Consider the following 26,316-nt stretch of genomic DNA (forward strand, 5'->3'; position numbering starts at 1 on the left):
GACTGAAAATCTGAGACACAACATGGCTTGCATTGGAAACAAACAACAGGAACACAAAATGGATGCATCGCGTCGTGCTCGCTCAATAAACCTCGTTTGTTGAGTAAGCCGAAACGCGCTTTTTCACTGCACAGAGGAATCGCTGGCCACGGCGGCGGGGACCTGGAAGCCCTTGCTGCGAATGAGCTCGACAGTGGCCTTCCACAGGGCCGAGGAGGTTGCCGCATTGGTGGCATGCGCATCGAGAGGCGTGCGGGTGCAGTTGCTGTAAAACAGACCGCGATCGGCCTCGGTCTCGGACGACGCAGCTGCGTACATGGACGAGTACGCACCTTGCGCCGCAGTGTAGAACAGGAGATTGGCGAATGGACGCTCGATAAATTGCAGGAATTGGGGGAGGTGCTGGTACAAGCCCGTGTTCACCACGCCAGGATGAAGCGCATGCGAGGCAACGTTGGCTTTGCGTGCAGTCAGCAGCTGCTGCAGCTGTCCCGAGAACAGAATGTTGGCGAGCTTGCTTTGGGCGTACGCACCAAGTCGGTCGTACGATTTCCTGAGAGGCAGAAGGATCGGGAACAAGTGAGCGTGTCAGCAGAATGAGGTTCTTCTTTTTTTTCTTTTTTTTTTAATTTCTCTACGCAAGAATCAAGCAGCGGTATTACTCGGAATTGAGATCATCAAAGTTGATCGACCCTCCATGGTACGCGGCGGACGAGACGTTGACAATGCGGGCAACACGCTCGGGCGTTCCCGCTCTGCACAGCAAGACACGAGCGACATGAGCGACATCCAAACCGAGATTGGCGGAAGAGACTGCACCTCGTCTTACGCAACAATGTTGTCCAGCAACAACAAGGTCAGGTAGAAAGGTCCGACGTAGTTGGTGCCAAACTGTGTTTCAAAGCCGTCAGCGGTGTGACCGAACGGAGGGACCATCACACCGGCTGATCGGAAGAAAAAGGGCAATAACAATAATGTGTGAGTAAATAAACTGTGGGGATTCAATGCCTGTTGTGTGTGTGTGTGTGTTCGCGCGCGTGTACCGTTGTTGACCAGAAGGTGAATTTTGGGGAATTTCTTGTTGGCTGCTTGAGCAAAATCGCGGATGGATGCAAGCGACTGCAGATCAAGAAGCTGCAGCTCCACTGGTTGGGCAACGAAGCAAACAACGGAGTCAGTGGTCCAAAGTTACGACTGAGAATGGGTAGATGGAAACAACCTTGGCTCGAAGGAAATTCGCTTCGAATGGCTTGAACGGCTGCCTCGCCCTTTTCGGAATTACGGCAAGCTGAAAGCGATGGCAAAACATGCAAGTGAGAAGAGCGGTCTGACGTGGCGCGGAGTGACGAAACAGCCGCAAGGAGCAAGAAGCAGCGCGACACATTGAAACTCTTCGTCGCTCACCAAGCACAACGTGCGCGCCAAGACCAGCGAGGCTCCGTGCCGTTTCAAACCCGCAGCCAATGTTGGCTCCAGTGACGATGGCGACGCGGCCCTCGAGCGGGACGAGACCTGTGAATGAAAACGAGTTCCAGCAATTTGGTGCCAGTCCATTGCGCGGTGCAAACAGCACAAGTCTACAGCAGAGAGGACAGTACCAGTGGGCTGCTTTGCCGGAGTGAAGATCTGGGTGACCAACGAATACGTTCCCAGCAACGCAGATTTGATGGATTGCATGTTCGTTCTTGCTGATGTGTGTGTGCGACGATCGAAAGAAGAGAACTGACTGTCATCATTCTCCAATCCGTCCATCTGTGAATGACGTTCAGTGGTTGTGGTTTTTGTGTTTGTTTGGCTGGTAGTTTGGCTTTTTCCCGCTCCCCTTCAAGCTTCAGCAAGGTTGTGCTCGTCAGGCAGCATCAACAGCAAGCAGCAAGCAGTCACTGCGAAAATGCGCAACAAAACTCGAGTTCATCCACAATTTTTTGATTTGTAATTTGATTATTCCACAAAAGCATATGATTTGTTCAATCACGAATGTGTTGTTTTCTATTTTGTGTGATTGCTATTTTGAATTACTCCTCCCATCGAATTTCTATTATTTATTATGAGTATTTATTTGTGTTTTTTGTTGTTTTTAAGGCGTCCGCATTTGGACGAGCAAAGAGCTCATTCTTTTTTTCTTTGTTGAATAACAATGCGCGCTGTTGCCGTCATTGCCTTCCTTGGCCTCGTCGCTGTCGCCTCGGCTGAGTTCATCCTCCAGCAGGAGATGATCGACCAGATCAACAACGCCAACGTCGGGTGAGTCTCTCTTCTCTCTCTCTTCTAGCGTTTGTTGTGAACGCTTGTTGTTTATCCAAAAAAAAAAAAAGCGAATTTCGACCCGTGACTTTTTTTTTTTTCCAAATTGTCATGAGACTGGTTTGCGCCTTGTTCCTTGAACTGCGCGGCGTCGGGCTGCACGCTACTCTCAACACTGACACTCGTGTCACTTGCTTGCGTGTGGCGCGGTGACGTGAACGCTTGTGGCTGTGGCTTGGAGGCGCAAAAACAGCCACTGTCATTGAAAAATAATAACGCGATCTTTTTTTTTCTTTTTTTTTTTATTTTTCTCCGCTTTGTCGTTTCTGCTTTCTGCTCCTGTCCCTTGGCGCTGTCTGCCTGTGCCTTCTTCTTCTCTGTGCTCTTGTCGCAATGCTTCTTATCTCTGCGAGTTGGCGGCGGTCGCAGCCTCATTCGCTGTGGTTCTTCGTTTCTTGCGGTGAAAGCATCACGCCGAACCCACTGAACTCGTGATTCACTTGTTTTTTTTTTTTTCATTAATTTTTTTCTTTTTTGTTTGTCTTTCCTTTTCCAGTTGTTTTGCCTTCTGTTTTTTTCCTTATGATTTTGATTTTGATGATTTTTTTTTTTTTCGTTTCAATTCTCCACTCGTGACGCACTTCATTCTCTCACTTGCTTGCTTGATTCTTGTTCTTCTTCTTTGTAGCTGGACTGCCGGTGTCAACCCCCGCTTCGCTGGCAAGACCCGCGAGGACATCAAGGGCCTGCTCGGCACCAAGCTCCTCCCCAAGGGCACCAAGCTCCGTGAGTTCCCCGTTGTCGACACTATTGTCGATGCCATCCCCACCTCGTTCGACGCCCGCACCCAGTGGCCCGCTTCCATCCACCCCATCCGTGACCAGCAGCAGTGCGGCTCTTGCTGGGCTTTCGGCGCCACCGAGGCTCTCTCCGACCGTCTTGCCATTGCCTCCAACAACTCGATCAACGTCGTCCTCTCCCCCCAGGACCTCGTCTCGTGCGACTCGACTGACTACGGCTGCGACGGCGGCTACCCGATCAACGCTTGGCACTACATGCAGTCGCTCGGCGTCGTGACTGACACTTGCTACCCCTACACCTCTGGCAACGGCGACTCTGGCACGTGCCAGATCACCGGCAAGAAGACCCCCGCTTGCGCCACCGCCACCTTCTACAAGGCCAAGACCGCTTACCAGGTTGCCAACAACATGGCTGCCATCCAGTCTGAGATCCTCGCCAACGGCCCCGTTGAGGCTGCCTTCTCTGTCTATGACGATTTCTTCTCGTACACCTCGGGTGTCTACTCGCACCAGTCTGGCGCCCTCGATGGCGGCCACGCTGTCAAGATTGTCGGCTGGGGCGTCGATGGCACCACCCCCTACTGGATTGTCGCCAACTCCTGGGGCACCTCCTGGGGCCAGGCTGGCTTCTTCTGGATCAAGCGCGGCAACGACGAGTGCGGCATTGAGGATGGCATTGTTGCCGGCCTCGCCGCCGTGTAAAAACCCTTTTACACGTCTAGCCACTTTGGTTGCTCTCGTTGTTGTTTTTTTGCTTCCCCCGCAGTTTTTCTTGTGCGAGTTGTTTGAGTTTTTGATTTTGGATCAGTGTTGAAAATGTTCAAACAAGAACAACAAAGAAAAACATTTGAACGAAGCTTTTTTCTTCTTTTTTTGTGCATTCTGGTTTGTACTGTGTTCATTTTGACACGCATGCTTGGGAGGAGGTCAAAGAACATGTCCAAGCAGCATGGCATCGACCTCGTAGCCAACAGGCAGGTCTGCGAGCGCTGTGGTGCGTGGTGGCAGAATCAAAAGGCCGTTGGCACTACGCACACTCAGCAGCCGACTGGAGCACTGGCTGCCCGTCGAAGCAGCCACAAATTTGCCCTTGTGGTGGTTGTACGTCAGAGTGACACGGTGGTACTCTGGTCGCGTGTCGAGTCTGAGCGGGAAGGCGAGTTCTGCCCGCACGATTGGTGCGTTCGGATGCGGACTGCGGGCCATTTGCCGCATGCTCGGGACGACATAGAGATGGAAGGTGACAAGAGCCGACACGGGATTGCCGGGCAGTCCGAAGATGAGTTTGCTGCGGCCGTTGTGCTTGACCGTAAAGAGCGTTGTAGGTTTGCTGTGTGTGGAAAAGTTTGAAACAAGCCAAAACAAGGGCAAAAAGAACATTGAGCGCATTGTCTCAACGCACCCGTGCACGAGACCGAGTACAATCGTCACGCTCTGCATACCCGGGCTTCATGTACACGCGACCGAAATGCAACGTCGCGCCCAGAGAATCGAGCACAGGCTTGAGCAGGTCTTTCTCGCCCATCGAGACGCCGCCTGTCGTGACCAGCACATCCACTTCATTCAACACTTGCTTGATGCGCAAAGCCATGACCTCAAAGCTAACCAACATGCAGTTGAAGCAAGCCAGAGTGAAGGCGGAACAAATCCTACGAAGTCACCACAGAAGCTGTCGAATTCCTCCTTACTCGTCCTGAATAATCCCAAAGTCTTTGGCGTGCAGACCTGCTTCGGCCGCAGCAGCTAGCAACGTGATGCGATTGCTGTCGCGGATTTGATTGGGGCCGAGGGGCGTTGCCGTGTCGATGCTGACCACCTCGTTTCCGGTCGACAAAATGCCCATGGTTGGCTTTGCAAAGGCAGTGACCTAGAAAAACGAAAAAGGGGGGGGGGACAAGCAGAACAAAATAAGGATTGCGTCGGATTGGCTGGAAAAGCAGACACAAAACGTAAAACGTCAAAAAAAAAAAACCCCCTCACCTTGGTCACACCAACACTTGCGAGAAGACCGAGCTCGGCCGGACCAATGACACTGTTGACATCAAGGACACACTCGCCAACAGCAATGTCGGAGCCAACGGCACGCACGTCCTGTCCAGGACCGGAGGCGCGTTTGAGAATGCGCACTCGGAGCTCTGTTTGGCCGTCCGCGGTGGCTTCGACAAGCTCGGTATCTTCCACCTGAACGACTGCATCGGCACCCTCGGGCAGCGCGGCGCCCGTGGTGATGCGGGCAATCTGGCCACTTTGCAACGGCGCAGGGAGCTTTGCGTCGCCAGCGGCAATGCCACCAACCACAGCGAACACGCCCTCGCCGTCGGCAGCAAGCACTGCGTAGCCGTCCTTGACACTGGCGCGGAAAGCAGGGATGGGAGTGGCTGCAATCACGGCTTTGGCGCAGACATGCCCCAGGAGGATTGAGGGCTGTTGGTCGACGAGGCTGAGCTCCACAAGAGGCAGGTTTTCAAGGAGGGCGGCAGCTTCGTGCTGGACGATGCGTTGGGCTTCTTCAACTGAAAACAGAGGGAAGGGGGAGTGCCTTTGTCGACGTGCAACCTGCGCCGGGTCTGGAAGAAGTAAAAAGGATGATTTTTTTGCTGTAAGAGCGCGCACAAAAACAACAAACCACCCAACAGATCTCATTGAGGGGCACAATACCTGCCGACTTGAGCGTCTTCCAATCGTCGGAGACATCGCTTGCAAATCGATCCGTGTGGTGGTCGCAAGAATGATGGTGGTGTGCGTGTTGGTGTTGCTGTGGTTGCTGTTGCTGTTGCGTTGCGGCGATCGCATGCGAATGACCTGCTGCTGAGGGACCCGTGGCGCTGCTTTGCTCTGCTGGAACAGGTTCGAGCGGCGGGTGTTGAGCCAACACGGCATGCGTCTGCTTGACCTGCTTGGCATGTCCGGCAATCAAATCGAGCGCGTGTCCGAGAATGGGCAAGATGAATTGGAAGCACTCGGCCGACGCCTTTTTGCTGCCCGGAAGATTGACAATCAGCGTCTTGCCGCGCACACCGGATCGTGCTCGCGACAGGGCTGCGAGCGGTGTAATTTCGAGCGACTTGATCAGCATGAGCTGCGCAATTGCCGGAGCCTCACGCTCAATGACGAGTAGCGTTGCCTACAAAACAAAAACCACGCCTTTCGTTCAGTAAGTGTACTAAGTGTACTAGTCAAACAACAGGTCTATCGTTTTGTTTGTTTCGTTCCCCTTGTCTGAGCTGTCTGAGCATTCGCACTTGCCTCCGGAGTCACGTCGCGCGGTGCCAGGCCTGTCCCGCCGGTTGTCAGAATCAGACGCAACCCGTCCTGGTCTGCCCACTGCTTGAGCGTCACGGCAATGTCGTCGCGCTCGTCCCGCACCAACGCCGTGTGAATTTCGGGCTGGATGGCCAAACCAGACGAGCGCAGCAGGGCGCACAGGTTGGGTCCGCTTGTATCGACGGCAGTGCCATCTGCGCATGAATCGCTGACTGGCACACCAAGGGAGGTGGGGGGGGGGGAAAGGGGAAAGGGAAGGGAATGGGTTAGGTTCAAAGCCTCGTCTGTCGCTCTCCATCCTCATTGCCGTCAAACCCCTGCCTGGTTGAATGCGTTCGATTGTTGCTGGTGTTTGTGCTGGCTTTTGGAGCATTTTTGGGTGGGGTGGGATGATCACGACTTGTGGCTGTTTTGTCATCACTTTCGCTCCTTTCAATGGCTCACCTGTCAAAACGCCGACACGCATTGCCGTTGCCATTGTGTCGACAACTCTTTGTGAATAAATGACTGGGACAAGCATGCTATGGATTATTGGATTCTCAACGCCAAAACTCACTGTACTGCTCGAAGATGGTGTTGGCGCTTGATGTCATCCGGACCTGCTCGGATTGGCCGCAAGTGAACAGCGATTCTTCAGATCAAGCATGAAACATCCAACGCGATCAGCATGATGTGCTTGTATGCCAAGGTTGAGGATGTCGGGAGTTGGCGGATCCAAGCAATGCTGCAATCTGAGATTTTGACTCGGCTCTCGTTCGTTCGTTCGTTCGTTCATCCTGTTGTTCATATCGAGCATCTCTTTTTTTTTTTTCTTTTTTTTTCTTATCAGTCCCCATTTTATTTTTATTCTTGTTTGTGTCAAAGTGTGTGGTTTTTTTGGGTGTTGGACTTGACTGCCAATTGCGTCACTGTAATGTAAGGCCAGCGAAAACCCGAGAAACAAGAAAAACTGGAATTATTTCATCAAAGTCATCACTTATTTCAAACCACTGGGGTTTTTTCGGCCTCTTCATCAGTTTTTGCATTCAACTGTTTCACGCTCGGCACGCTGGTCGTTGCAGCAGAGTTTTGAATGTGAGCGCTGCAGGCAAAAGTGCAGCACCGACAATCAGAAACACAGAAAACCGGGAAAAAAAAAAAAGCGAGAAATTGCACCAAAAAAAAAAAAACCGACTGCAGCAACGTGTGACTTGCGTTGCGTCACAAGGCGGCGAAGGAGAAGGCTGAATGGAATCGGGCAAAAAGGCAGCGAAGGGTTGATAGTTGGATTGTGCGAAGCATGAATGCATTCAAAGCGGGGTTTTGACTTGGATTTGTGCGGGGTGGGAGCAAAGCAGCAGCGGAGAGAGAAAGAGAGAGAAGAGCGTTCATTTCTCGTCTCTCTCTCGTCTCTCTCGTCTCTCTCTCTCTCTTTCCCCTTTCCCCCAAATCTCTCGTCAGCGTGTGATCTCGGTCGGGTGGTTTCAGAGAAAAAGAGACGCGCGCCTCGACAGATGATAAGAAGACCGCCAAGATAACGGTTTTTTGACGCTATGATTTCATCCCCAAAACCGATTGATTTCAGCGTTCATTGTTCTCTATCTCTTAGCTTTGTGAATCTACCAGAGTCTCGCATTCTCTTTCGCGCTGTCTTGCTCTTTGTGTGTTTTTGTGTGTTTCATTTCAGTACTTTTTGTGATGCTGCTTTCGAGTCAAAGCCCCGTGCTGATTCTCACTTTTCGTACCTTTTCTTCGTGTTTGTATTTTCCACTCTGCAGATCGAGCAGTAACTTCCAGACTCAAACCATAGTGTGCCAGTGTCCGAAATCCTTAAATGACATCACAGCCGATGGATATTGCGCCAAGTGGCGCTCGCACTATGCTTCGAAATCAAGAAAACCACTTGCACCCGCCAGATGAAACCGCATCCATGATGCGCATGCTGGCGCCGTTGTCCTCGTCGCCGCCGGCAATGGCCCCGCTGTCGTCTTTTATCGCACCCATGATGACAACGGGCCCTTACTGTCTTTGGCGGGCTGCCGCTGCTACCGCACAGACGTTGCACGACGGCGCTGCCAACAACTTGAATCCCGCCACCTTCCCAACCCAACCCTTGGTTGCGCAGCACGATGCCTCTGGATTGGTTTTCCCCGCGCGCGTCCTTTCCACTGTCGCAGAGACGAGCGACTTTCTTCGCCGCGAGTCGCGTACCATCGCCTGCCTCACCCACAATCCCCACCCGAACATTGCCTCGGTGGTGGATGTTGTTGGCGCAGGCGTTCAGGCGCCGATGGCACTTGTCTATCAGCCTGTACAGGGCACGGATTTGCATTCCTTCCTCAAGCACGGGTGGACGTTCGCAGAGGACGACGCGCGTCACATTTTTGCGCAAATTTGCGCCACCGTCGCTCACTGCCACTCGATCAACCTCGTCATTGGTGACATGAAGCTCTCAAAGATTGTGCTCACTCACACTCATCAGCACCAGGTGATCTCCAACGGACGTCAGCAGCGCGCGCACCTCGGCCTCCTTCACACTCAGCCGGCCCAAACCGCTCCCGCCACACCAGATGCCATCTCGCAGCTGTCCGATCCATTTGGTGGGGCCATGGGATTTGGCGCCCCTCGCTCGGCTCTCGGCCACCAGCACACCCGCCTTGCCCCTCACGCCCAGTTTGCCGTCACAGAACCGCAAAAGACAACCCTTCCGTCTTGCAGCTGCAACCAGCGTCTGCGCAACATGGACTCGTCGCTCGTGTTCTCGGACATGCACGGTGGCGTCGTCTCTCCGACCATTGTCGCGTCGTGTGTCCAGCTCGTTGACCTCGAAAAGGCCATTCTGCTGGAACACGAGGCGCAGCTGGTCAACGCGTCCGAAACGAGCTGCTCCCCCGCCTATGTCGCGCCCGAGATGCTCGAGCGAAAGCCATACCGGGGCCAGCAAGCCGACGCCTACAGCCTCGGCATTATTCTCTACACCATGATGCGTGGCGCCTACCCGTTCTCGGACACGTCTCCGAAAGCACTCTTTGCGAAAATCCTCTCTGGCCAAGCCCCGATGCCATCTGGGCTCTCGGCACACGGGCGGGATCTTCTTCGCCGCCTGATGCACCGCAATCCCGACGAGCGTTTGACCGTTGCCCAGGCGCTCAACCATCCGTGGTTTACAGAGAGCTCGGCCACCAACGCCGGTCTCCAGCTCGCGCCCCAAGTTTCCGGTGTCGCGGTGCGGTCCTCGTGTCAGAGAGGCAACTACTCTGCTGACACTCGGTCGCTGCGCTCTGCGCGCTCGGTGCACGCGGCGAGTTCTGTTCAGGCCGCCACAAAGATGAATCTCGACGATCAAATCGTTCCATGCATGCCTTCAAAGAAGGCCAATCCTCTGGCAGGATCCGTTTCGCGCCCTCTTATTGCTGCCCATGCTTGATCAACTTTCGTTGGCAAACATGCTTGGCTTGGCTTGGCTTCTCGGCCCCGACTGTTTACTTTCCTCGGTTTCATGCTAACTGGTTTCATCGCTTTGTTTTGTCTTTTTGTCTTTTTGTCTTTTTGTCTTTTTGTTTTGTTTTTTCGATTCATAACATGGTTGTGGCCTTCAATGCTGGCCCGACCTCCCCCTTCTTAACGAAAATCAAACTGTGTTACCAAACAATCCTTCGACAACAGCAACAACAACAACAAAAAAAGAGAATGAATAAACCTGTAGCCCAGCACGAAACCCCGATCGAATGCCCCTGGACTACATTTGTATACCACTTTGACAAGCAATCCCCCTTGCGAAATCTGAGCAGTTCTCAGTCCTCAAACGCCCGAAACAGCCACCACAACGCCAAGCCCAAACCGGATTGATGCCGCAGCTGCCGGTGGCGGTGGTGGACGCCGCGCCCATCCAGCGCCTGCTCGGCCGCCTCGTCACCAGCATCACGGGCTTGCGGCTGGACGACACTGCAAGCAAGGTCGATGCCGCCAACTTTGAGCTCGCGCGCAAGTACGCCTCGAGCAATTTCAAGTTCCATCGGTTTCCAGACACGAACAGCCACCGCGTGCGCGCCACGATCGCCGGGTACGTGGACCATTTCTGGCACGCTGTTGCTTGCTTGCTATAGTGCTGATCGTGGCTTGTTGATGGTGCGAGTGATGAGCCTCCAGCGAGAGCCGCGTGGTATAATGTTGCTGATGATACAAGTTTTGGTTTTTGATTTTCCCGCCATTTTTTTTGCTCACTCCCGCCAAATCACAGACTGGTCGACAAGCTGACGATTCAGAGCGAGCACGCAAAGGCAGAGGCGCTCCAACGCTATTACGGCGCCTATCTCCGCATCATTGAAGCGGAACAGACTGGCGCATCATCAGCCCAGCGCGACGAAGGCTTCGAAGTGCTGCAATTCCTAATCTCGCTGTCTCAGTCGCCGACGCATGCGGATTATCACGAGAGCCCTGTGGCGAGACAGAGCAGGGCTGCAGATCCTAGTGTGTACCACGCCGAGCTTCTCGCTGAGCTCAAGGAAGACCTCAGCGAGTGGGAGGCAGAGCTCGCGCTGAACGACGCGCTGGACGAGGCCGAGGAGGCCATGCATCGCGCGGGCGTGGATGCGGTCTCCGATGCAGCGAATGCTGCTGCGGCATTGGCACGGTCGTCGAGCGACAGTGCAAGTGCAAGCGCGGTGGCGGCGGCGGTGGCGGTGGAGGAGAATGCGGTGGCTCAGCCAACTCAATCGCTCGCACTGCTGCAGCTGCTTTTCCAACGGCAACCCTTCCTCCATCAACTGGAAAATTACATTGTCAAGCCATACTGGACGAGCTCGGCGTTGCCAAGCACCGATAGCCGCCACCTTTCCATTGACGCCCTGCAAACCCACCACGCAATGATTTTGCCGTTTGTGCGGACATCAGAGCATAGCGTTGCTGTGCAAACACGCCAGTTCCATTCTAACATGGCGCCAGAGACGACCCTGCAAACGTGGCTGGAAGTTGCCACTGCATCTACCGGCCTTTCGTCGACTCCGGCGCATACCGTCATCTCGGAGACGGTTTTGCTACGCGAATGCATTTGGCTGTTGCTTGGAGCGCGCCAGTCGGTGGTGTTTACCTTATCCAGCCGGCGTTTCAACTGCTGCAGTATTGAACGACTGGTCGAGTTTGAAACGCGTCGGTCCACACTCATTTCGGTTCCGTCGGTGCGCACTTCGATCAGCGTCCCACACCTCTCGCCAGCGAGCTATGCCGCCGCTCTTGATACGGTGATTCGATTATGCACTGCTTTGGAGCAGGTTCGCGCGATCGAGGCAATCTTTGGGCAATTCTTGCCGACCGATTCGCGAGCAGTCGGCACACCCGCCCACGGCCCCGCACAACTTCCACTTGCGCTGCAAGGATTTGCCGAGTTTTGCTCCAAGCAACTACGACTCTTGTCGGATGTTTTAATCCAACTGGAGAACGATTGCAGCACACTGGGAGCACTTGCGGCTGGTGAGACCGTTCTGTCGGAACAATCCGCGACCGAAGCTCGCCTGCTGAGTGACACGGTTCGAAGACCGACCACGTTCGCACATGTTCCCACCGAACTCGACTTGACTACCAGCTTTGTGGCGTACCCATCCCCTGATTCAAAGGAGATGGCGGCAGTATCCATGTTCGCGTCCACAGCAAGCAACAATCACCTGGATTGTGTCGTGCCAAACTCTCGCCTGTCTATTCTTGCACTCGACATGCAACTACGACCTTGGATTCCTAAATTTGAGCACCTGGCTGCCCTTGGCACCACGCTGACTGGAATCAGCTGGATGGAGAATCAGTCGCACATCCCCCCAGACAACGCTCTCGAGCCTCATGAAATATCACGACGCCTATTGGACGAGTCGTACGCGATGCTTGAATCTGCCGACCTGCTTTCGCGCTCGACTGCGTGGCAAGTGTTTGTTACCGAATGCTTTCTGGCCTGCGCGTCGCCGTGTCTGCACGTTCTTGGCACTTGGATGAGCACTGGTTCGGTTCATGATCTGGCCCAAGACATGTTTTTCGAGCTGTAGGTGTTTTGGAGTGATGCTTGTTGCAGGGGGGGGGGAAAGAGGCTGGAGGTTGTACTTTGAGAACATTCCGTCAACTAACAAATGTGGTCGCTTGTTTTGTTCTGTCAGTCATCCTACCGTCAAACCGACCGACTCCAGCTTTTGGTCCGACTATGCCACGCTGAGACACTCTCGCGATGGGCAAAGTGCGTGCCCCAGGTTCCTGCAAGGGGCTGCCTCTGGCATCGTTCGTTGCGGGTTGGCTGTCGTCCTCAGCACGACTCTCGAGGCGACGCAATCCAAACACCCAGGAGCTGTCGCTGATAAACTAGAGCCCGCGTTTCTTCAAGCCGCTGTTCGTAGTATGATTCTGGCTCGCCAAGACGTGGCAGGAACGGTGGTGGTTTCATTTGAAACCAGCCTCCTGCGCTTGATCCAGTCATGTGATGCCTCCTCGTCCACCCGACTCATGCAGCTATTGCGACAGTCCGGAGTCCACAATCGTGTTGCTGGCACGGTCGCATGTGACCGGACGTCTCGCTCCCTGACTATTTTCGAGTATATTACGGCTGTTCGGCGTATCATTCTAATGGAAGCAGGCGAGGTGTGGAACCCAGTGTGTCACACCTTATTTTCCTTGGTATGGCGATCACTGGATGCAGAGGTGGTGTGCCTTTCTTGTGGATTGTATGGCAGGTACAGCATGTGATCAACTAACGGCGTTTCCGTGTCTGGAATCACAGATTGCGTCAAACACGCAATGGCGGGACGGCTACTTCCTAACGGGTGTGCTGCATGAGCATTTGCCACCGTCGATGGCACATCTTGCATCGGTGTTTTCGATTGCAGTGTCTGAATCGGTTTCGAAACCCAGCCGCTCCACCGTTAATCGAGCAAATGTTGACAGCACCCACGTTGACGTCTTCTCGACCGACTGCATGGAAGTGGTATTACACGTAAGTTTGCATCTGTCGCGTGAGTTGGTCGAATTTCTCACGGGCATCACTTTGCCACACAGGCACCGTGGCCTGCTACCATCCTGATGGATGACAACACGCTGGCGCAGTACAATCGTGTCTTTCAGTTCCTTTTGCGAGTCAAGCACGCCAAATGGGCGCTGGATGCCATCAGGCCGCCAAGGCCAACCTGCACCACACCCCCTGACGCCAAGCTGTGTGCCAAGCTGCAACGCCTACAACATTTACTATTACTGACGCGGCACAAACTTCAGCATTTTGTGAATGCAATTCATCCCTATCTGCTAACTCGGGTGAGCACACAAACGATAAAACGATCGCTTGCGAGATAACCTCACAATTCCGCTCAAAAAAAGCCCGTTCTCATTTCCTTCTTCGCCGTATGGTGGCGTGTTGGTTGTTTTGCTGTGTTTTTTTCCCACCCTCTATCCAGGTCTTGCAAAGTGTCAGCACAGAGTTTCAATCCACGATGGCGGCAGCCAACTTTTTGGACGACTTTCTGGCCGCCCACCGCGACTATGTTCAAACCCTTGTCGATCGATGCTTGCTCCATCCACAGGTTTGGAAATTCAAAGAGTTTTGTTTTTGGATGGCACAGGACGCGGCGGCTTATTTTGCGCTTGTTGTTGGTTTGTTTTGTTTTTTGTTTTGTTTTGTTTTTTTGTTTTGTTTTTTGTTTTGTTTTTTTCCGGCGCAGGTGGCCATCATTTCCGACGTGATTGGAAAGGTGCTAAATCTCGCACTGCAGTTTGCTGGCATTTGGGTCGAGTACGAGCGCGTGCGCAGCCTAGTCTACAGTGGGCAGGCGGCCGAAGAGGAAGAAACGCTTCTCGACAGGGAGGAGCTTGATGATGAGGAGCTCCTTGAAGATGTGCGTGCTCCGCGTCGCCTGCCCTCCGACACTGAGCCTTCCGAAAGCATCGCAATTGCCTCCATGGAGCGTATTCTTTCGCAAGCCGAGTTTGTGGATGGCGAATTCCATCGTTGCCACCATTTTGCAGTTACCGTGTTGAATAACATTGCCGCCCGTGGCTCCCTGCCTCACTGTAAGCCTGGCCGTGTACTTTTTATTTGCTTGCCGTTGCTTTTTTGGTGTGCGCGTTGGCACTGACTGGGCGTGTTGGTGGACTTGAATTTTTTTTTTTTGTTTGTTTGTTTGCCTGCTCGTGTTTTCAGTTGAAGCACTGGCCTTCATGCTTCGCTCTGAGCAGCGCATCCAGCCACTTCGTTATCGTATTTAATAGCAAGAGTGGGATGGATGTACCTGTACCTGTACCTGTACCTGTATGTTAACGTTCTTAATATTGTAAATCATTCAATTGTTCCGGTCGGTTGTCTCTTCAAACCCTCCCATTTCGTCCAGCAAGATCAATGTCTTGGCCTCCAAAGCAATCGTTGAGACCCACACCATCATCCCTTCTCTATTAAATCTCCAATTGAAGTCATTCATCATTTCAACCAAAATGTCTGGCCCAGCTGAATCCAGTGCAGCAGCATCCGCGCCGGCTGGCAATGCGCCTGTTCTTGAAGCGTTTGCGCCTTACTTTCGCCAATACGCCCTTTTGACAGAGTTGTAAGGCTATCGTTTCTGCACTCCCAGAGCAGAGCCCCTCATCCGACCGTGCTGCGGCGACGAGCAGAGTGGCCTTGCTTGGGAGGACCATTGCATTGGCTTCCGCTTGACTTGACCTCACTCTCGTTCTCCCGCTGACTCTTCGCGCTCTCTGCGTGTGGGCCTTGTTCGTTCTGTCTGCTTGTCATCGTCCAGTAAGCGGTTTGCGGCGCAGTACATATCAGGCGTCCTGTGCGTGCCATCCAGCAAGAACAGCGACGGTACGGTAGTTTTGTATTTGAGTTTTTGCTTTCTTTTATTTTGTGTTTTTCTGAGCTGCTTGGATTGCCACTTTCAATTATCGCTCAGCTCACAGAGAAAGGCTCAACTTGAACAAAAAATTTGTGATTTGGTTTTTAGTGTGGGACGGCGTCATCTTTGTGCGCAAGGGCCAGTACGCTGGCGGCATCTTCAAGTTCTACATTCACTTCCCGGCAACATATCCGATGGGCACCGAGCCCCCGCGCATCGTGTTCCAACGCCCGCTCTTCCATCCATTGGTGCATCCTCAGAGCAACGAACTGGACGTGACTCGAAAGTTCCCAACTTGGAGGTTTGTTACATCCGTTTTTTTTTTTGTCGCAAAGTTTGCCTGGTGTTTGTTTGTTTGTTTGTTTGTTTGTTTCCTGACGCTCTAACGCGTTGGAACTCGCAGGAAAAACGAAGATCACATTTGGGACATGCTGCTGTATCTCAAGCGATGCTTTTACAAGATTGAGACGGACGACCCTGCGAATCCCGACGCGGCCGCTCTGCTGCTCAACGATGAGAGAATGTTCCAACAGCGGGTAGACAACTGCGTGTCGGATTCCAAGATGCATGTACACAGCAAAGACGAGTCTGAAATCCAATTCTGCGACTGGAAGGACGAGTACGACGCCGAGCTCAAGCACTATTGGGAAACTGGTAGCTTCGAAGGACCACGAGTGCTGAGCCATTCCAACCCAACGGGCGATTCTGCGCGAGTGTATAATGTTTAACTGTAATCTGTTGTCAGAGTGTTGAGAATGTGCTGTAGCTGTTGTGCCGAAAAAGCAAAGAAAGAAATCAACTCAAACCACGCTCTAGTTTCAAGTGCATACTCATCCCCATTGCAGTCACGAAGCAATCAACCGAGCTTGTCAATTCTTGCTCAACTTCACCTCAAGAGTGTTTGTTCTCAGACCCTGCCGCGTATGTAAAATCGCTAGTCCAGCCACTGGTCGCATTCCATCACTCTTTCAGACTCCATCTCTCTGCTGGTTTCCGAACAACATAATTACAAAAGCATCTGATTGATTCGCATAGATATTAATTTTAATAGAATAAATAAAATGTAGAAAAGCACGGGAATTTAGCTAATTCTCTGCTTTAATTGGTCTTGTTAGAATGTTAGAGTGGGGCGGGGCTGGGGCTGGGGCCTAGCAATTGCGTTCAGTACGTGTTGCGATGCTGAGGGCTATGGAAGTGACTCTACGAGATAAACAGCCCAAAACGAAAAATACAAGAAAAAAAAAAGTCAGAGAACGGCAAATCCACAATCCGCCAAAAGCAAAAGCAAAAAATTCGCCTCACCAAAATGCTAATGTCGTGCGATTTGGTTTGTAGATTGTGCTGATCGCTTTCGGGCACCAAACGTGCAAACTATGCAGCAAAAACAAAAAACAAACAAAAAAAAAAAAAACAGAAAACAGGTCAGTCACATATCCAGCACCTTGTTGCCCAAAAATTGATGGCACACTCACCTGCGAGACTAATCGTTGAAGCGGCTCTGTAACGCAAATCTGCATCCAAATCGGCTGCAGCCATGAAATGGCACTTTCGAGCTCGGGCAGAGTGTAGCCCGTGACAGATTGCACAAAGGCTTCGTCCTGCCACTGCGCTCCAATCGTAGACGATTGCCCGCCAAAAGTCACAAACAACCCTGCAGTTGCAACCAGGCTTGGCGAGTACTCGAGCATGGGATTGTCTGCGATAGATAAGCAAAGCACTGGTTAGACCCGTCACAACTTTCTTCAAGCATTCAATTCAGCTCCAATCAACGCATACCAAGAATAGCGACATCCAGCAATGTCATGATCTTGGTGTATGCGTCTGGCGATGCTTGAGCCAAGAGCAAGGCATCGCTGACATCTTCCTTTTGGCGAAGCGTCGCGATTTGCAGAAAGATTGCAACCCAGGCATTGACCGTAATGGGGCAAAGTTCCCAGTTCAAGGTCTGCATGAATGTGAAAGCAAGCCAGTAGAAATTCGCCCAGTCAGTAATGATGGGGAGGATGAAACACCAAAACCAACCACTTTTTCCACCGCCTTACCATGAGCACTTTCATCTCATTTTCCACAATTTGGAGGGCCGTGCATGCACTATCTGTCACGTAGGCAAAATCAGCCACAACGGGCGGACGAACCTCCTGTAACGTTGCACAACCCGCAGCCAGCGTGAGCGTCTTTCAACAACGACAACAAAAACCAAAGCTCCAGCCCCAGCTGTGAACAAGGGTGGCTCACCTCCAGCTTCGAAGCAATCAGCATGCACGTCGTGCCAATCAGCTGGAGATTGTTCTTGTCGACGGCCACCCGGGAAGAGTGCAGGTACCGATCCACAAATTCTGCGGCTAGATGGAAGGTCTCGCGATGCATCCCGTATTCCTCGCAGACCTCCTTCATCCAGTCGATCAGAATAGCTCGCATGCGGGGAATAATGGTTGGATGCTTTGTGTAGAAATTGCGAGATGCGGGCACGTAATGCTCCTCGCGCGATTTGAGCCAGTCGTAAATTTCGGCAATTTGATTCTGTCATGCAAAAGAAAGAAAGAGCGTTAGGCCGGTTGCTCCACCTCAAACAAATGCAAACATCGCAGCAATGTTCTGCAAAAAACGGGCCGGCGGGCGCACTCACCTTGTGAAACGAGTCGCTCGAAATCCAGTCGCTGACGCGCAAGAAACCGGCAGGTCGTTCCTGAGCTGGAGACGCTGCAAGAAACCGCATAAATCCCTCCTCGATTGCTCCAAATCCTTGCTGCGCAGTCGGCGAATGGTTGAGTCGCGAGTGCATGGCGGCCACTGCTTGAGGCGGGCTCGATCCTGCGGCCGTCTCGACCAAATCCGACCCGGTGGTGGATGCCGGTTCGTTGTTGTGCTCCTGAAGCAATTCCTCCTCGTCCTCGTCCGCTCGCAGCTTTGATTCGTCGATTGTGATGGGTTGCAATTGTTCCTTGTTGCAGATTGAGACGATGGTCATCATCAAGTCAGTACAAGATGTGCGCTCTTTTTGGTGGTTTGGGACTTCACTTCTGAGAGCTTGCTTACAGTTTCGTCAAATACGACCATGGATGTTCTTGGTCGGTGCTGCCCGAGAAGTCGTTGCTTGACATGCGGACTCTGCGGTGACTGGCGGGACGACGTTCTTGTTCGGCGGTTTTCGCTGAGCTTGTGGGCGCCAAAAAGCTGCGTGGCGGGAAGATTGTCGTCAGCGCTGCCGCGGTCTGCCAGCGCGAGGATTGGCAGGAGTGCGTCTGTCGTGGCACTGCTCGAGCCCATGCTACTGCTCGTGCTGCTTGTGCTGCTTGTGCGAGTCCGTTGCGATGCGCGCGAGACCGGCGCAGCAGCACTTGTAGCAGTCGTGCTGCTCAACGTCGTGCTTGGCGACAGAATCGCCGCAGTGTTCTCGTCGTCCACCTGCACAAACAGCGAGTTCACACCATGAGCGATGCGTGGTTGCGTCAGTTTGATTGTATTGCAGCGGTCAAAGTTTCGGTGCTTCAAAAAAGTTGCAAGCGAACGAAAAGAACGAAAAGAACGAAAGAAAGAAAAAAAAAAAAAAAAAGTAAAACGCGCGAAACAACAGCAAAATTTGGCGGGAAAAAAAAAACAGTTGACGGATTGTGAAGATGAACTCGAAAAAGCGCGCGCGCTTGGTCTGTGGCTGCAATGACGCGACCAGTGCGCCTCTGCCTGGCACTCCCGGATGCGCCGTCGTGCGTTGCGCTGGTTTGCGAGATGGGAGCGGACGGGCGGGTGGAGCGATCGCCGTGGCGCGCGGAAAAGCAGTTGGCGCGGTCGCTTCCAATCCCAATCTCACTCCCAAAAGCGGTTTGTCTTCCCGCGCAAAAACGACCAAATACAAGAAACAAGAAACAAAAAACAATGCCAATCGCGCGTTTGCTCTTCCTTCAGCATTGAGAGAGGATCAGCGATGGTGGATGAATTGGGTAAAGCAAGTTGAGAGGGCGTTGAGGGGAAAGGGGCTGAGCGGGGACTTACGTCGAGCAGCGAGCGCGTTCGCTTGGTTCCTCTTTGCTGCTGCAACTGGCTGGTCATAGTGAAGTTGTAAAATGGGGGAAAAAAATGTTCAAAGAGGAATAAACCAAGAATTTAAGAAACAAAAAGAGAGAGACTTGGAAAAGTTTGCCATCTCAACAATGCAGCGAGATCAGCAGTGGAACAAAAACCATTCGTGATCCGAGCTCCACTTCGAATTGAATCTGCAAACACCACACTTCCCGCCCCGCGCCAACCTAATTCATGATTGAAATCGAGCCAGAACGAAACTACTACAAGATTAAACAACGCGCCGAACATCAAGCAAACAAAACGTTGCACGACAGGTTGGACATTGCGCGGTGCCGTTCAGCCAGTTGGAGGTTGCTGCTGGGTTTTGCTTGGAGGCAAACCACTTGCCCAGACACTCGAGGCACCACATTGGACGACAGTAACAGGGCGTGCATGCGGTAGGCGTTTGACACCGCTGGACAATTTTGGCGCGCGGCGGATGCGCCATGCAACCGACACACATGTCGTCCGTGGCGACATGGCTGGAAGAAGCTGGGTGCGGATAGACGGGATTTTGGCTCACTGTCTCGAGGAATGCAGTGACAAAGCGGTCGCTCAACGTCTGGGCAATCACAATCGATTGTGCGTTGCGAATGATGGTGGTGAGCTTGTCCTGAATCGCTGAAAAGTCGGTCGAATTGAGCCGAATGTCGAACGGCTGCACGCCAGGGGTCGCGGCCGTGACGTGAATCCGAATCATTTGCACAGTGTGGTCACTAGCCACGCCGCCGGTTGTGTATGCCAGCGCGGCAAGTTGTGGATTGGCGTGCATTGCCTCTGCGGCTGGTCTGGCAGCAATCGGGATTGTTTCGCTGCCGAGAATGGACATGTCGACATCGTTGTGGTTGGCAATGTGCAAGTTGTACCACGTTCTAATGGGGACAGAGAGTGGGGAAGTCCAAGCGAACAAGTTTTGTTTGTGAATGAATGACAGCCTTTTGAGTGTTTGACACTTGCTCCGCCGCCCCGCCGCCCCACTCGAATCCATCACCAAAACCAACAACAGCCCTGTGGCATGTTGATGAACGGAGACTATTCACCGTACCGCTGAAGAATCCAGTCGCTGGTAATGACAAGCTGGGCTTCGTGGGAGTTGACGACCACACAATCCATTCGCCGGCACTCCATGTCAATCTGTCTTGCGAGGTGTCTCCATGTCGGAGAGTAGGCGCTGGTCGATGGTTTCAACAGGGAAGTGGAGAGGTCAATCTTCGAACGAAATAAAATCTACACAACAAAACCGCACGGTGGCAGTGCATACCTAAGGTTGCGAGCGCTGGGATGGTACTCGCCGTCCAGCAGCGACCATCGAAATGCATGTGCCAACATTGTGAATGCGAGTACAACTGCAGCCACTGCGAGGAGCATTGCGGCATATTGCAGCAGTTCCGGCGTTGCGTTCCAGCTCGGATCGTCGTGGAGTAGTCCGGCTGTCGACGACCCCCCCCCCCGCCCAAATATACAAAAACAGCGTCAGAGGTCAGCCAAAAGGTTACTCACATGTCGTCGATCGTCGAACGAAACTCAAAATGTAGAATTTGAGAATGACGTGTCGACCGGAGGAGGTACTCGATTTCAATACCTGTGCCAGCCACAAATCCCAGAAGCAGCAATGCGTGTGCAGCCAATGTCAATGTCGTCATGTGCATGTGATGATGAATATACGAGCGGTCCTCGCGAGGTCCGAACGAGGCCTGGCATCAACCGAAACCGAGCAACTGTGAGCGCAACATCAACAAGTACACACGAAGGTCGACAGAAGAGCGACCAGATCAAGCTCAGCTCCAGTACCAGTAGAGCATCGAGAGTCAGCTGCTCAGAGACCAGGGCTGGCGGTGGGAAGACCAGGCAGCCCACGACCAGGCTGTAGCCGGTTGCGAACAGCACTGCCGGGTGCATGCTGAGCGACTCAGAAAAACAACGACTGGAAATGGATGTTCGAATAAATAGAAGAATTTCAGAAATGGAATTTGCTCGAGAAGGAGCGCAAAGTGACCAACAAACACAGTGAACACAGTGAAGCTTTTCTGGGAACAATTTCACATTTTGCATTGAGTGAAAAACTCGGTCGTCCGTAGAAATAAAGAATACATTTTAATGTGGTGAGGGAAGATATCAAGGAAGAAAAGTGATCAACAACAACAACAACACAGATCCAAACTACTTGGACGGCGGTGGTGGACTGTGATCGATAAAATCGAGCAGAATCGCGCGCGCCTTCTCGGGCTTGCGATCGGTCGCCTGGCCGCCGCTCGACGAGGCTGCACGGTTGGTTGCGGGAGCACCGCGCGTGGTTGAGCGCTTGGGCGATGTCGAGTAGTAAAATTCTACAGGTTGATTGTGAAACTGAAGCGTTGGCGGCTGGTGTCGTTGTTGCTGCTGCTGTTGTTGCTGCTGCTGCTGTTGTTGCTGCTGCTGCTGCTGGAGTTGATGCTGCTGTAGTTGCTGCTGATGTAGCTGGTGCTGTTGCTGGTGCTGTGGCGGCAGGTGGAACTGCGGTGGATGTGAGGGGTGCGAAAGCACTTGGTGCTGCTGCGAATGCGGCGCAAACGTAGGCGGCATTCCAGGGATGGAAGACGGATAGAAGGCAGTGTGGGAGCCAGCAGATTCTGAAAAATAGCCAGTTGGTGGAAGAGCATTGTTCCCTTGTTGGATTCCACCAGGCCACTGCTCCGCTGGTGCGCGACGAGGAGCCGCCTTGCTTGTGGTACGGGTGGCTTTTTGCCCGCTCGGAGCTGAGGCGCCGTTTCGAGGTGCTCTACTCGAAGCTGAAGCTTGATGTGTCAGTTCTGCTTGATCGGCGTCAGAGTTGAGCCGCCGTGCCAGCTGCAAGTGCATCTCGTCCTCCGACCCGTTCGTCATGTCCGAATCGTTTCCGCCACCACCCACATCAATATGCGGTGCGCTGCTGCCTTTGCTACTGTTGGCTCCAGATATGCTCCCGAGTTTGAGAGAGCGGCGCGCCCAAGGGCGACGTTCGACACCAGCGGTGGTGGGAAAGTCTGATGCAGACGAGGATTGCGACGACCAGGACGACTTCGGCATGGGGCGCTCGTCGTCCAAGCCGGCGAGCGAGTCCGTGTCATCCGAATCATCCGAGTCGCCGAGCGCGTCCGGGTTGGCCATCTCTGTCTTTGGGACGCCACCTTTGTTCTTCCGGTGCCCAGCGCCCGGTGCGAACAGAGGGTTGGAAAGAGTAAACGTCGCGTGGGAGGCGGAAGCAGCTGCGGCCTTCGCAGTGCTGAGGGGCCCAGAGCTGAGAACGAGGGCGGACGTCTTGACAACCGGAGCTGCTGCTGATGCTGCTGCTGCAACAACGCGATCAGAGGCAATGGATTCGGCGAGCTGTCGCTTGGAGGTGGCATTCTTGCGTGCACGAGACGGAGCATCCGACTCGCTGGATGATTTGGGTGAAGGGTGGGTTTGCAAGCGCTCGCGATTGGCCGCCAGCAGGCTGACCGTTTCGAGCAGGGCCGACGTGCTCGGCCGGCCGGGTCGGAGCTTTTTGCGAATGTGCTCGGTCAAGAGCGTGTCAAACGGCTTGGAGCGACCCACGACGCGTCGCTTTTCACTGACAGGATGTGCCTTGCAAGTGATGGAGCGAGTGCATGGCTGCTCGAGTCCGACAATGACCCCGCACATGGCGTCAGCATCGTAGGGGCGACGAGCAGCAACCGCCGCAGCACGTCTCGGATCCTCCGTGGAGCGGCTGGGTGATGCGTCGATGGAGCGCTGAGGCGCAGGCGGCGACGGCGACGATTCCGGGGCTTGCACGTCGACGATGGCCGAAGGAACGCCGCGCGACTTGTCGCCGCTCGTGCTTGAAATGCGACTTGCCTTGTCCACGTGCTCCCCTGGCTGTGACTTGACGAGGATTGTAGATCCAGAAGATTGGGAAGGCGCAGCGCCGCTCCCAGACTCGCGTTTGCTGCTGACACCAGTAGTTGTTGTTGTTGTTGCTGCCGCCGCCGCCGCCGCCGCTGCTACACCTTCCATTGGAGAAGGAGATGACGGGAGGTTTGAGCCGGCGGACGGAGAAGGTGGAGAGGAGCTGGAGGAAGACGACGAGCTCAAGATTTGGCGGCTGCGCAGCTGTCTTTGCGATTGGCTTGGTCGTGGCGGCGATGCTTTGGTCAAGCCAGCCGCCTCCGCGTGCACTCGCCGCAAATGCGCATTAAACCCTGCCGTCAGCACAGCCTTCATGCAGTAATTGCAGACGACAATGGAAGGCGCTTCGAGCATTGGGAAGCGGCCAAACATGGCCATGTCCTCGGAGCCCAGATGGTGCGAATAGGAGGCGGGTGACTGATGCTGTTTGTGATGCTGTGACGAGTCTCCCGCAACAATGTCGGATATTCCGTTTCCACTGTGGTCCATCTCATTGCCATTGCGTTGTGTTGGTGACGAAAGTGCAAACCAGGACGCCACGGACGCCTGGAACGGCAAGGCAGTCCAGCTCCCACCGGCGCTTCCTGCTTGCGGCAGCAAGTCTGCCACTGATGAGCGCGATGAAGATGAGTTGTTGTTGTTGTTGTTGTGGTTGTTGTTGCTGATGCTGTTGCTGTTCGAGTCGGCGACAAGGAGTGGGCTTGGAGTGTCGCCCAGAAGCATGGGTGTAACAACCGTCGGAGTGACGGGTGGACTGGCGGTCGACGCGGATGGCTTTGTCCCGCGGCCCACTGCTCCTGCTCTTGATGACATGGACATGGAGGCGATGGCGGAGGCCGCTGCAGCTGCAGCTGATCGGCTGCTGACCAAAAACAATGCTGGCGATGCAGCGACCACTTGTGCGAGACTCGGCACTGGCGTCGACGCTGGCTGCTGGGCTCCAGGCGAGGGTGCCGATGACGAAGCCGACTGATGGCTTGCACTTGCAGCAAACTGAAATGGCGAGGTTGTGGCATCCTTGTCTGCGTTCCCACAGCTGTTGTTGCTATTTGGCAGGACGACCGGATTCCAAGCTGTCGCGTCGCTGCCAAACACGGCGAGCATGACGCTCGTTGCCTGCGTGTCGAGAATTACGGCATTGTCTTGAGGTGCGAAACCGGCATCCAGATTCAGATTCGATGCATCGGCACTTGGCGTCCCGTCGCCTGGCGCAGTAGTGCCATCAGCAGCAGCAGCAGCAGCGGAGAAGGACGAGGAGTGATCGTCCGTCAATGGAAGCAGTGACTCTGGGCCAGCAAGTCCACTCTGCGACGGGCGTCTTGATGCAACAGTCCCGCCAGCACCGGTCAGCGTAAGAGCAGTCGTCCCACCGGCCGCTTGAGGAGCACCAGCACCAGCGCTGGTGACTGAAGAAGCAGCAGCAGCAGCAGCAGCTTGAAGAGTGGCGTCGGACGCTTGCTTGCCTCGACCGCCACTGGCCACCACAGCACTCACAGAGCTGTTACTAGCCATGCTATTACTACTATTACTACTACTACCGTTGGTGGATGCCGCTGCTGCACTGCTGGCGGTCGCTGTGCTCTGGCTGCTGCTGCCCATTGCAGATCGCCTCCGTCTGTTACTGCTGCTGCTGCTGCTCGACTCTGTATTGGATTTCAACCCAGATCCTGACGATGATGACGATGATGACGATGATGATGATGGTTGTGCCTGTGATGATGGTTGTTGCGATGATGATGATGGGCGCTGCTGCTGCTGCTGCTGCTGAAGGAAGAGCGGTTGCACAAGCACAGCAGGCACTTGCAGTAGCAACGCAGCGACCTCGGCTGCCAGCTGCTCGTGCTCAACATGCTCGTGCTCAGCCTGCTGTTGAATAGATGCAGAGGGATGTTGGTGGTGTGGTGACTGGGAGTGGGATTGGAGGGTCGACGATGATGATGATCCGCGTCCCCCTGCCAACCCAACACCAACACCACCACCAACACCACCACCAACACCACCACCAGCGCGGTGCGGCGGAGGCATTGAGTAAATAGTCTAAGAAAAAAAATAAAAGATAAAATTAAAAAAAAACCAGGACTGAGGTGTGAAAGTCAAAGTCAAAGGTGAAACAATGAGAAAACAAAAAAAATCTTAGAAATGGCAACAAATCGGGCTGTTGTTTCTGAGCCGGGTCAAAAGTCACATGCATACATCATAAGAAGGGGCTATTCGGCATAAATCGAGTGCATTTTGTTGTAATGATGAAAAACAGCCAGAAAGCAAACAGAAAGAAAAGAAAAAAAAAGGCAAAGAAAAGCAAGACACATCAACACTTTGCAAAAACAGAAAGAGAGAAACAACCGTCAACAGATGGTGCCGCACTTAACGCAGCTTCTTCTTCCACTTGAGAGCGGCAGTGACAACGGTGGCAGCGGTGGACACGGACCGAATGGACGCGGCCTGGGCTGCTTTGACCGTGTTGGTGATGGCGCCAGAGAGGCCCTGAGCGCAAGTCGCGAGCTGCTCGAGTGCGTCGGGATCGCTGTCACCGGATCCCGCGCGGACGGCGCATAGAATCTTGAGTTGCGTGCACATGGTGGGAATGGCAGCGGCGATGGCCTCGAGTTGCTGCTTGAGACGCTTGTCAGTGCACGTCTTGGCAACCTCGGCGGCCTTCTTGGCAATCTCCAGCGCATCCTGCTGCACCTGCCTGCACGCTGAAATCAAGCCCTTCTTGTCGCCGGAGGCGGCAAAGTCGGAAATCTTGCTAAACTGCTCGGCAATGCTGCTGGCCTTGGCAATAATGCTGTTTTCAGAAGCGTCCCACTTGGCAATTTCTTGCTTGATCTCGTGGCCAGCCTTCTTGATGGGATCCGACGGCACGGGGCCGAGCTCCTCGGCCACCTCGAGCTCAACGGCAATGGACGTGCGGTGGTCGCCAACGACGGCAAGCGACATGCGCTTGTCGAGCTCGGACATTTTGCCTTGCACGGCCACAACCGCCTTGTTGACGTCGGCATGCAGCGCCTGGAGCGAGCCGTTCAGCACCTGCACCATTTGTGGATCTACGACTCCGTTCATGGAGGCGTATTGAGCCACCTTGACTGCGTTGCCAATCACGGTCGCCATTTGCGTTTCGAGTTGGTCGGCAAGACCGAGCAGCTGTGCGCGGTAGGCCTCGTTACCAGAGTGGTACTCTGCCTCGGTGCGCAGCAGGTTGGCCATGCGCTTAATCTTGGCATTGAGGCGCT

The 26,316-nt window shown here is 53.8% G+C and overlaps 10 protein-coding genes across 10 annotated transcripts; 4 read left to right on the forward strand and 6 right to left on the reverse strand.

The window, feature by feature from the left end:
- Window positions 1–10: 10 nt before the first annotated feature.
- CAOG_01945 (short-chain dehydrogenase/reductase SDR) lies at window positions 11–1,967 on the reverse strand. Its single transcript, XM_004364756.2, has 7 exons — window positions 1,599–1,967; window positions 1,405–1,512; window positions 1,220–1,288; window positions 1,044–1,145; window positions 830–944; window positions 663–755; window positions 11–553 (listed from the first exon to the last, which is right to left on the reverse strand). Exons 1-7 carry the CDS (start codon window positions 1,750–1,752, stop codon window positions 124–126), a joined length of 1,071 nt encoding a protein of 356 aa, XP_004364813.2. The 5' UTR covers window positions 1,753–1,967; the 3' UTR covers window positions 11–123.
- A 123-nt stretch (window positions 1,968–2,090) lies between these two features.
- Window positions 2,091–3,900, forward strand: CAOG_01946 (cathepsin B). The gene is made up of 2 exons (XM_004364757.2): window positions 2,091–2,244; window positions 2,933–3,900. The coding sequence occupies exons 1-2, from the start codon at window positions 2,138–2,140 to the stop codon at window positions 3,744–3,746; spliced, it is 921 nt and encodes a 306-aa protein (XP_004364814.1). The 5' UTR covers window positions 2,091–2,137; the 3' UTR covers window positions 3,747–3,900.
- Window positions 3,818–6,804, reverse strand: CAOG_01947 (gphn protein). Its single transcript, XM_004364758.2, has 7 exons — window positions 6,753–6,804; window positions 6,291–6,520; window positions 5,703–6,168; window positions 5,025–5,611; window positions 4,733–4,911; window positions 4,487–4,645; window positions 3,818–4,374 (listed from the first exon to the last, which is right to left on the reverse strand). The coding sequence occupies exons 1-7, from the start codon at window positions 6,784–6,786 to the stop codon at window positions 3,972–3,974; spliced, it is 2,058 nt and encodes a 685-aa protein (XP_004364815.2). The 5' UTR covers window positions 6,787–6,804; the 3' UTR covers window positions 3,818–3,971.
- Window positions 6,805–7,146: 342 nt separating this feature from the next.
- CAOG_01948 (serine/threonine protein kinase) lies at window positions 7,147–10,005 on the forward strand. Its single transcript, XM_004364759.2, has 2 exons — window positions 7,147–7,223; window positions 8,066–10,005. Exon 2 carries the CDS (start codon window positions 8,122–8,124, stop codon window positions 9,712–9,714), a length of 1,593 nt encoding a protein of 530 aa, XP_004364816.1. The 5' UTR covers window positions 7,147–7,223; window positions 8,066–8,121; the 3' UTR covers window positions 9,715–10,005.
- An 89-nt stretch (window positions 10,006–10,094) lies between these two features.
- Window positions 10,095–14,603, forward strand: CAOG_01949 (hypothetical protein). The gene is made up of 8 exons (XM_004364760.2): window positions 10,095–10,350; window positions 10,528–12,312; window positions 12,425–12,935; window positions 13,039–13,251; window positions 13,314–13,565; window positions 13,706–13,831; window positions 13,970–14,318; window positions 14,449–14,603. Exons 1-8 carry the CDS (start codon window positions 10,136–10,138, stop codon window positions 14,511–14,513), a joined length of 3,516 nt encoding a protein of 1,171 aa, XP_004364817.1. The 5' UTR covers window positions 10,095–10,135; the 3' UTR covers window positions 14,514–14,603.
- A 120-nt stretch (window positions 14,604–14,723) lies between these two features.
- CAOG_01950 (fts-prov protein) lies at window positions 14,724–15,946 on the forward strand. The gene is made up of 4 exons (XM_004364761.2): window positions 14,724–14,845; window positions 15,041–15,105; window positions 15,245–15,437; window positions 15,540–15,946. Exons 1-4 carry the CDS (start codon window positions 14,736–14,738, stop codon window positions 15,862–15,864), a joined length of 693 nt encoding a protein of 230 aa, XP_004364818.1. The 5' UTR covers window positions 14,724–14,735; the 3' UTR covers window positions 15,865–15,946.
- A 318-nt stretch (window positions 15,947–16,264) lies between these two features.
- Window positions 16,265–19,221, reverse strand: CAOG_01951 (cyclin E2). The gene is made up of 9 exons (XM_004364762.2): window positions 19,127–19,221; window positions 18,173–18,541; window positions 17,763–18,077; window positions 17,372–17,656; window positions 17,179–17,274; window positions 16,913–17,081; window positions 16,609–16,832; window positions 16,439–16,507; window positions 16,265–16,336 (listed from the first exon to the last, which is right to left on the reverse strand). Exons 1-9 carry the CDS (start codon window positions 19,181–19,183, stop codon window positions 16,298–16,300), a joined length of 1,623 nt encoding a protein of 540 aa, XP_004364819.2. The 5' UTR covers window positions 19,184–19,221; the 3' UTR covers window positions 16,265–16,297.
- A 181-nt stretch (window positions 19,222–19,402) lies between these two features.
- CAOG_01952 (transmembrane protein) lies at window positions 19,403–21,115 on the reverse strand. The gene is made up of 5 exons (XM_004364763.2): window positions 20,987–21,115; window positions 20,778–20,889; window positions 20,457–20,625; window positions 20,241–20,366; window positions 19,403–20,067 (listed from the first exon to the last, which is right to left on the reverse strand). Exons 1-5 carry the CDS (start codon window positions 21,092–21,094, stop codon window positions 19,425–19,427), a joined length of 1,158 nt encoding a protein of 385 aa, XP_004364820.1. The 5' UTR covers window positions 21,095–21,115; the 3' UTR covers window positions 19,403–19,424.
- A 159-nt stretch (window positions 21,116–21,274) lies between these two features.
- CAOG_01953 (hypothetical protein) lies at window positions 21,275–25,157 on the reverse strand. The gene has a single exon (XM_004364764.2). It carries the CDS (start codon window positions 25,106–25,108, stop codon window positions 21,356–21,358), a length of 3,753 nt encoding a protein of 1,250 aa, XP_004364821.1. The 5' UTR covers window positions 25,109–25,157; the 3' UTR covers window positions 21,275–21,355.
- Window positions 25,158–25,447: 290 nt separating this feature from the next.
- On the reverse strand, window positions 25,448–26,314 carry CAOG_08562 (hypothetical protein; the record flags this gene model as incomplete). Its single annotated transcript, XM_011271842.1, has 1 exon — window positions 25,448–26,314. A coding segment is annotated over one exon (867 nt), but the record flags the coding sequence as incomplete, so codon positions are not given.
- Window positions 26,315–26,316: the final 2 nt, after the last annotated feature.

This window comes from Capsaspora owczarzaki, assembly GCF_000151315.2.
Source record: "Capsaspora owczarzaki ATCC 30864 unplaced genomic scaffold supercont2.2, whole genome shotgun sequence".
NCBI classification, from domain to species: Eukaryota; class Filasterea; order Ministeriida; family Capsasporidae; genus Capsaspora; species Capsaspora owczarzaki.

Bases quoted from the DNA above. Each gene is read 5' to 3' on its own strand.
- CAOG_01949 (XM_004364760.2), top strand. From the start codon at position 10,136: ATGCCGCAGCTGCCGGTGGCGGTGGTGGACGCCGCGCCCATCCAGCGC. The intron at 13,832-13,969 runs GTTTGGAAATTC...TTTCCGGCGCAG, and splicing joins GATGCTTGCTCCATCCACAG to GTGGCCATCATTTCCGACGT. The intron at 14,319-14,448 runs GTAAGCCTGGCC...TCGTGTTTTCAG, and splicing joins CCGTGGCTCCCTGCCTCACT to TTGAAGCACTGGCCTTCATG.
- CAOG_01951 (XM_004364762.2), bottom strand. From the start codon at position 19,183: ATGACCAGCCAGTTGCAGCAGCAAAGAGGAACCAAGCGAACGCGCTCG. The intron at 17,082-17,178 runs GTAAGGCGGTGG...ACATTCATGCAG, and splicing joins ATGAGATGAAAGTGCTCATG to ACCTTGAACTGGGAACTTTG. The intron at 16,508-16,608 runs GTGAGTGTGCCA...TTTGCTGCATAG, and splicing joins TTCAACGATTAGTCTCGCAG to TTTGCACGTTTGGTGCCCGA.
- CAOG_01948 (XM_004364759.2), top strand. From the start codon at position 8,122: ATGACATCACAGCCGATGGATATTGCGCCAAGTGGCGCTCGCACTATG.
- CAOG_01950 (XM_004364761.2), top strand. From the start codon at position 14,736: ATGTCTGGCCCAGCTGAATCCAGTGCAGCAGCATCCGCGCCGGCTGGC. The intron at 14,846-15,040 runs GTAAGGCTATCG...GTCATCGTCCAG, and splicing joins TACGCCCTTTTGACAGAGTT to TAAGCGGTTTGCGGCGCAGT. The intron at 15,438-15,539 runs GTTTGTTACATC...TGGAACTCGCAG, and splicing joins CGAAAGTTCCCAACTTGGAG to GAAAAACGAAGATCACATTT.
- CAOG_01947 (XM_004364758.2), bottom strand. From the start codon at position 6,786: ATGGCAACGGCAATGCGTGTCGGCGTTTTGACAG. The intron at 6,521-6,752 runs GTGAGCCATTGA...TTGGTGTGCCAG, and splicing joins GCGTGTCGGCGTTTTGACAG to TCAGCGATTCATGCGCAGAT. The intron at 4,375-4,486 runs GTATGCAGAGCG...TTCCACACACAG, and splicing joins CGCGTGTACATGAAGCCCGG to CAAACCTACAACGCTCTTTA.
- CAOG_01945 (XM_004364756.2), bottom strand. From the start codon at position 1,752: ATGGACGGATTGGAGAATGATGACAGTCAGTTCTCTTCTTTCGATCGT. The intron at 1,146-1,219 runs GTTGTTTCCATC...TTGCCCAACCAG, and splicing joins CGAATTTCCTTCGAGCCAAG to TGGAGCTGCAGCTTCTTGAT. The intron at 756-829 runs GTAAGACGAGGT...CTTGCTGTGCAG, and splicing joins TTGCTGGACAACATTGTTGC to AGCGGGAACGCCCGAGCGTG.
- CAOG_01953 (XM_004364764.2), bottom strand. From the start codon at position 25,108: ATGCCTCCGCCGCACCGCGCTGGTGGTGGTGTTGGTGGTGGTGTTGGT.
- CAOG_01946 (XM_004364757.2), top strand. From the start codon at position 2,138: ATGCGCGCTGTTGCCGTCATTGCCTTCCTTGGCCTCGTCGCTGTCGCC. The intron at 2,245-2,932 runs GTGAGTCTCTCT...TCTTCTTTGTAG, and splicing joins ATCAACAACGCCAACGTCGG to CTGGACTGCCGGTGTCAACC.
- CAOG_01952 (XM_004364763.2), bottom strand. From the start codon at position 21,094: ATGCACCCGGCAGTGCTGTTCGCAACCGGCTACAGCCTGGTCGTGGGC. The intron at 20,890-20,986 runs GTACTGGAGCTG...GGTTGATGCCAG, and splicing joins TGACTCTCGATGCTCTACTG to GCCTCGTTCGGACCTCGCGA. The intron at 20,367-20,456 runs GTATGCACTGCC...ACCATCGACCAG, and splicing joins CCCAGCGCTCGCAACCTTAG to CGCCTACTCTCCGACATGGA.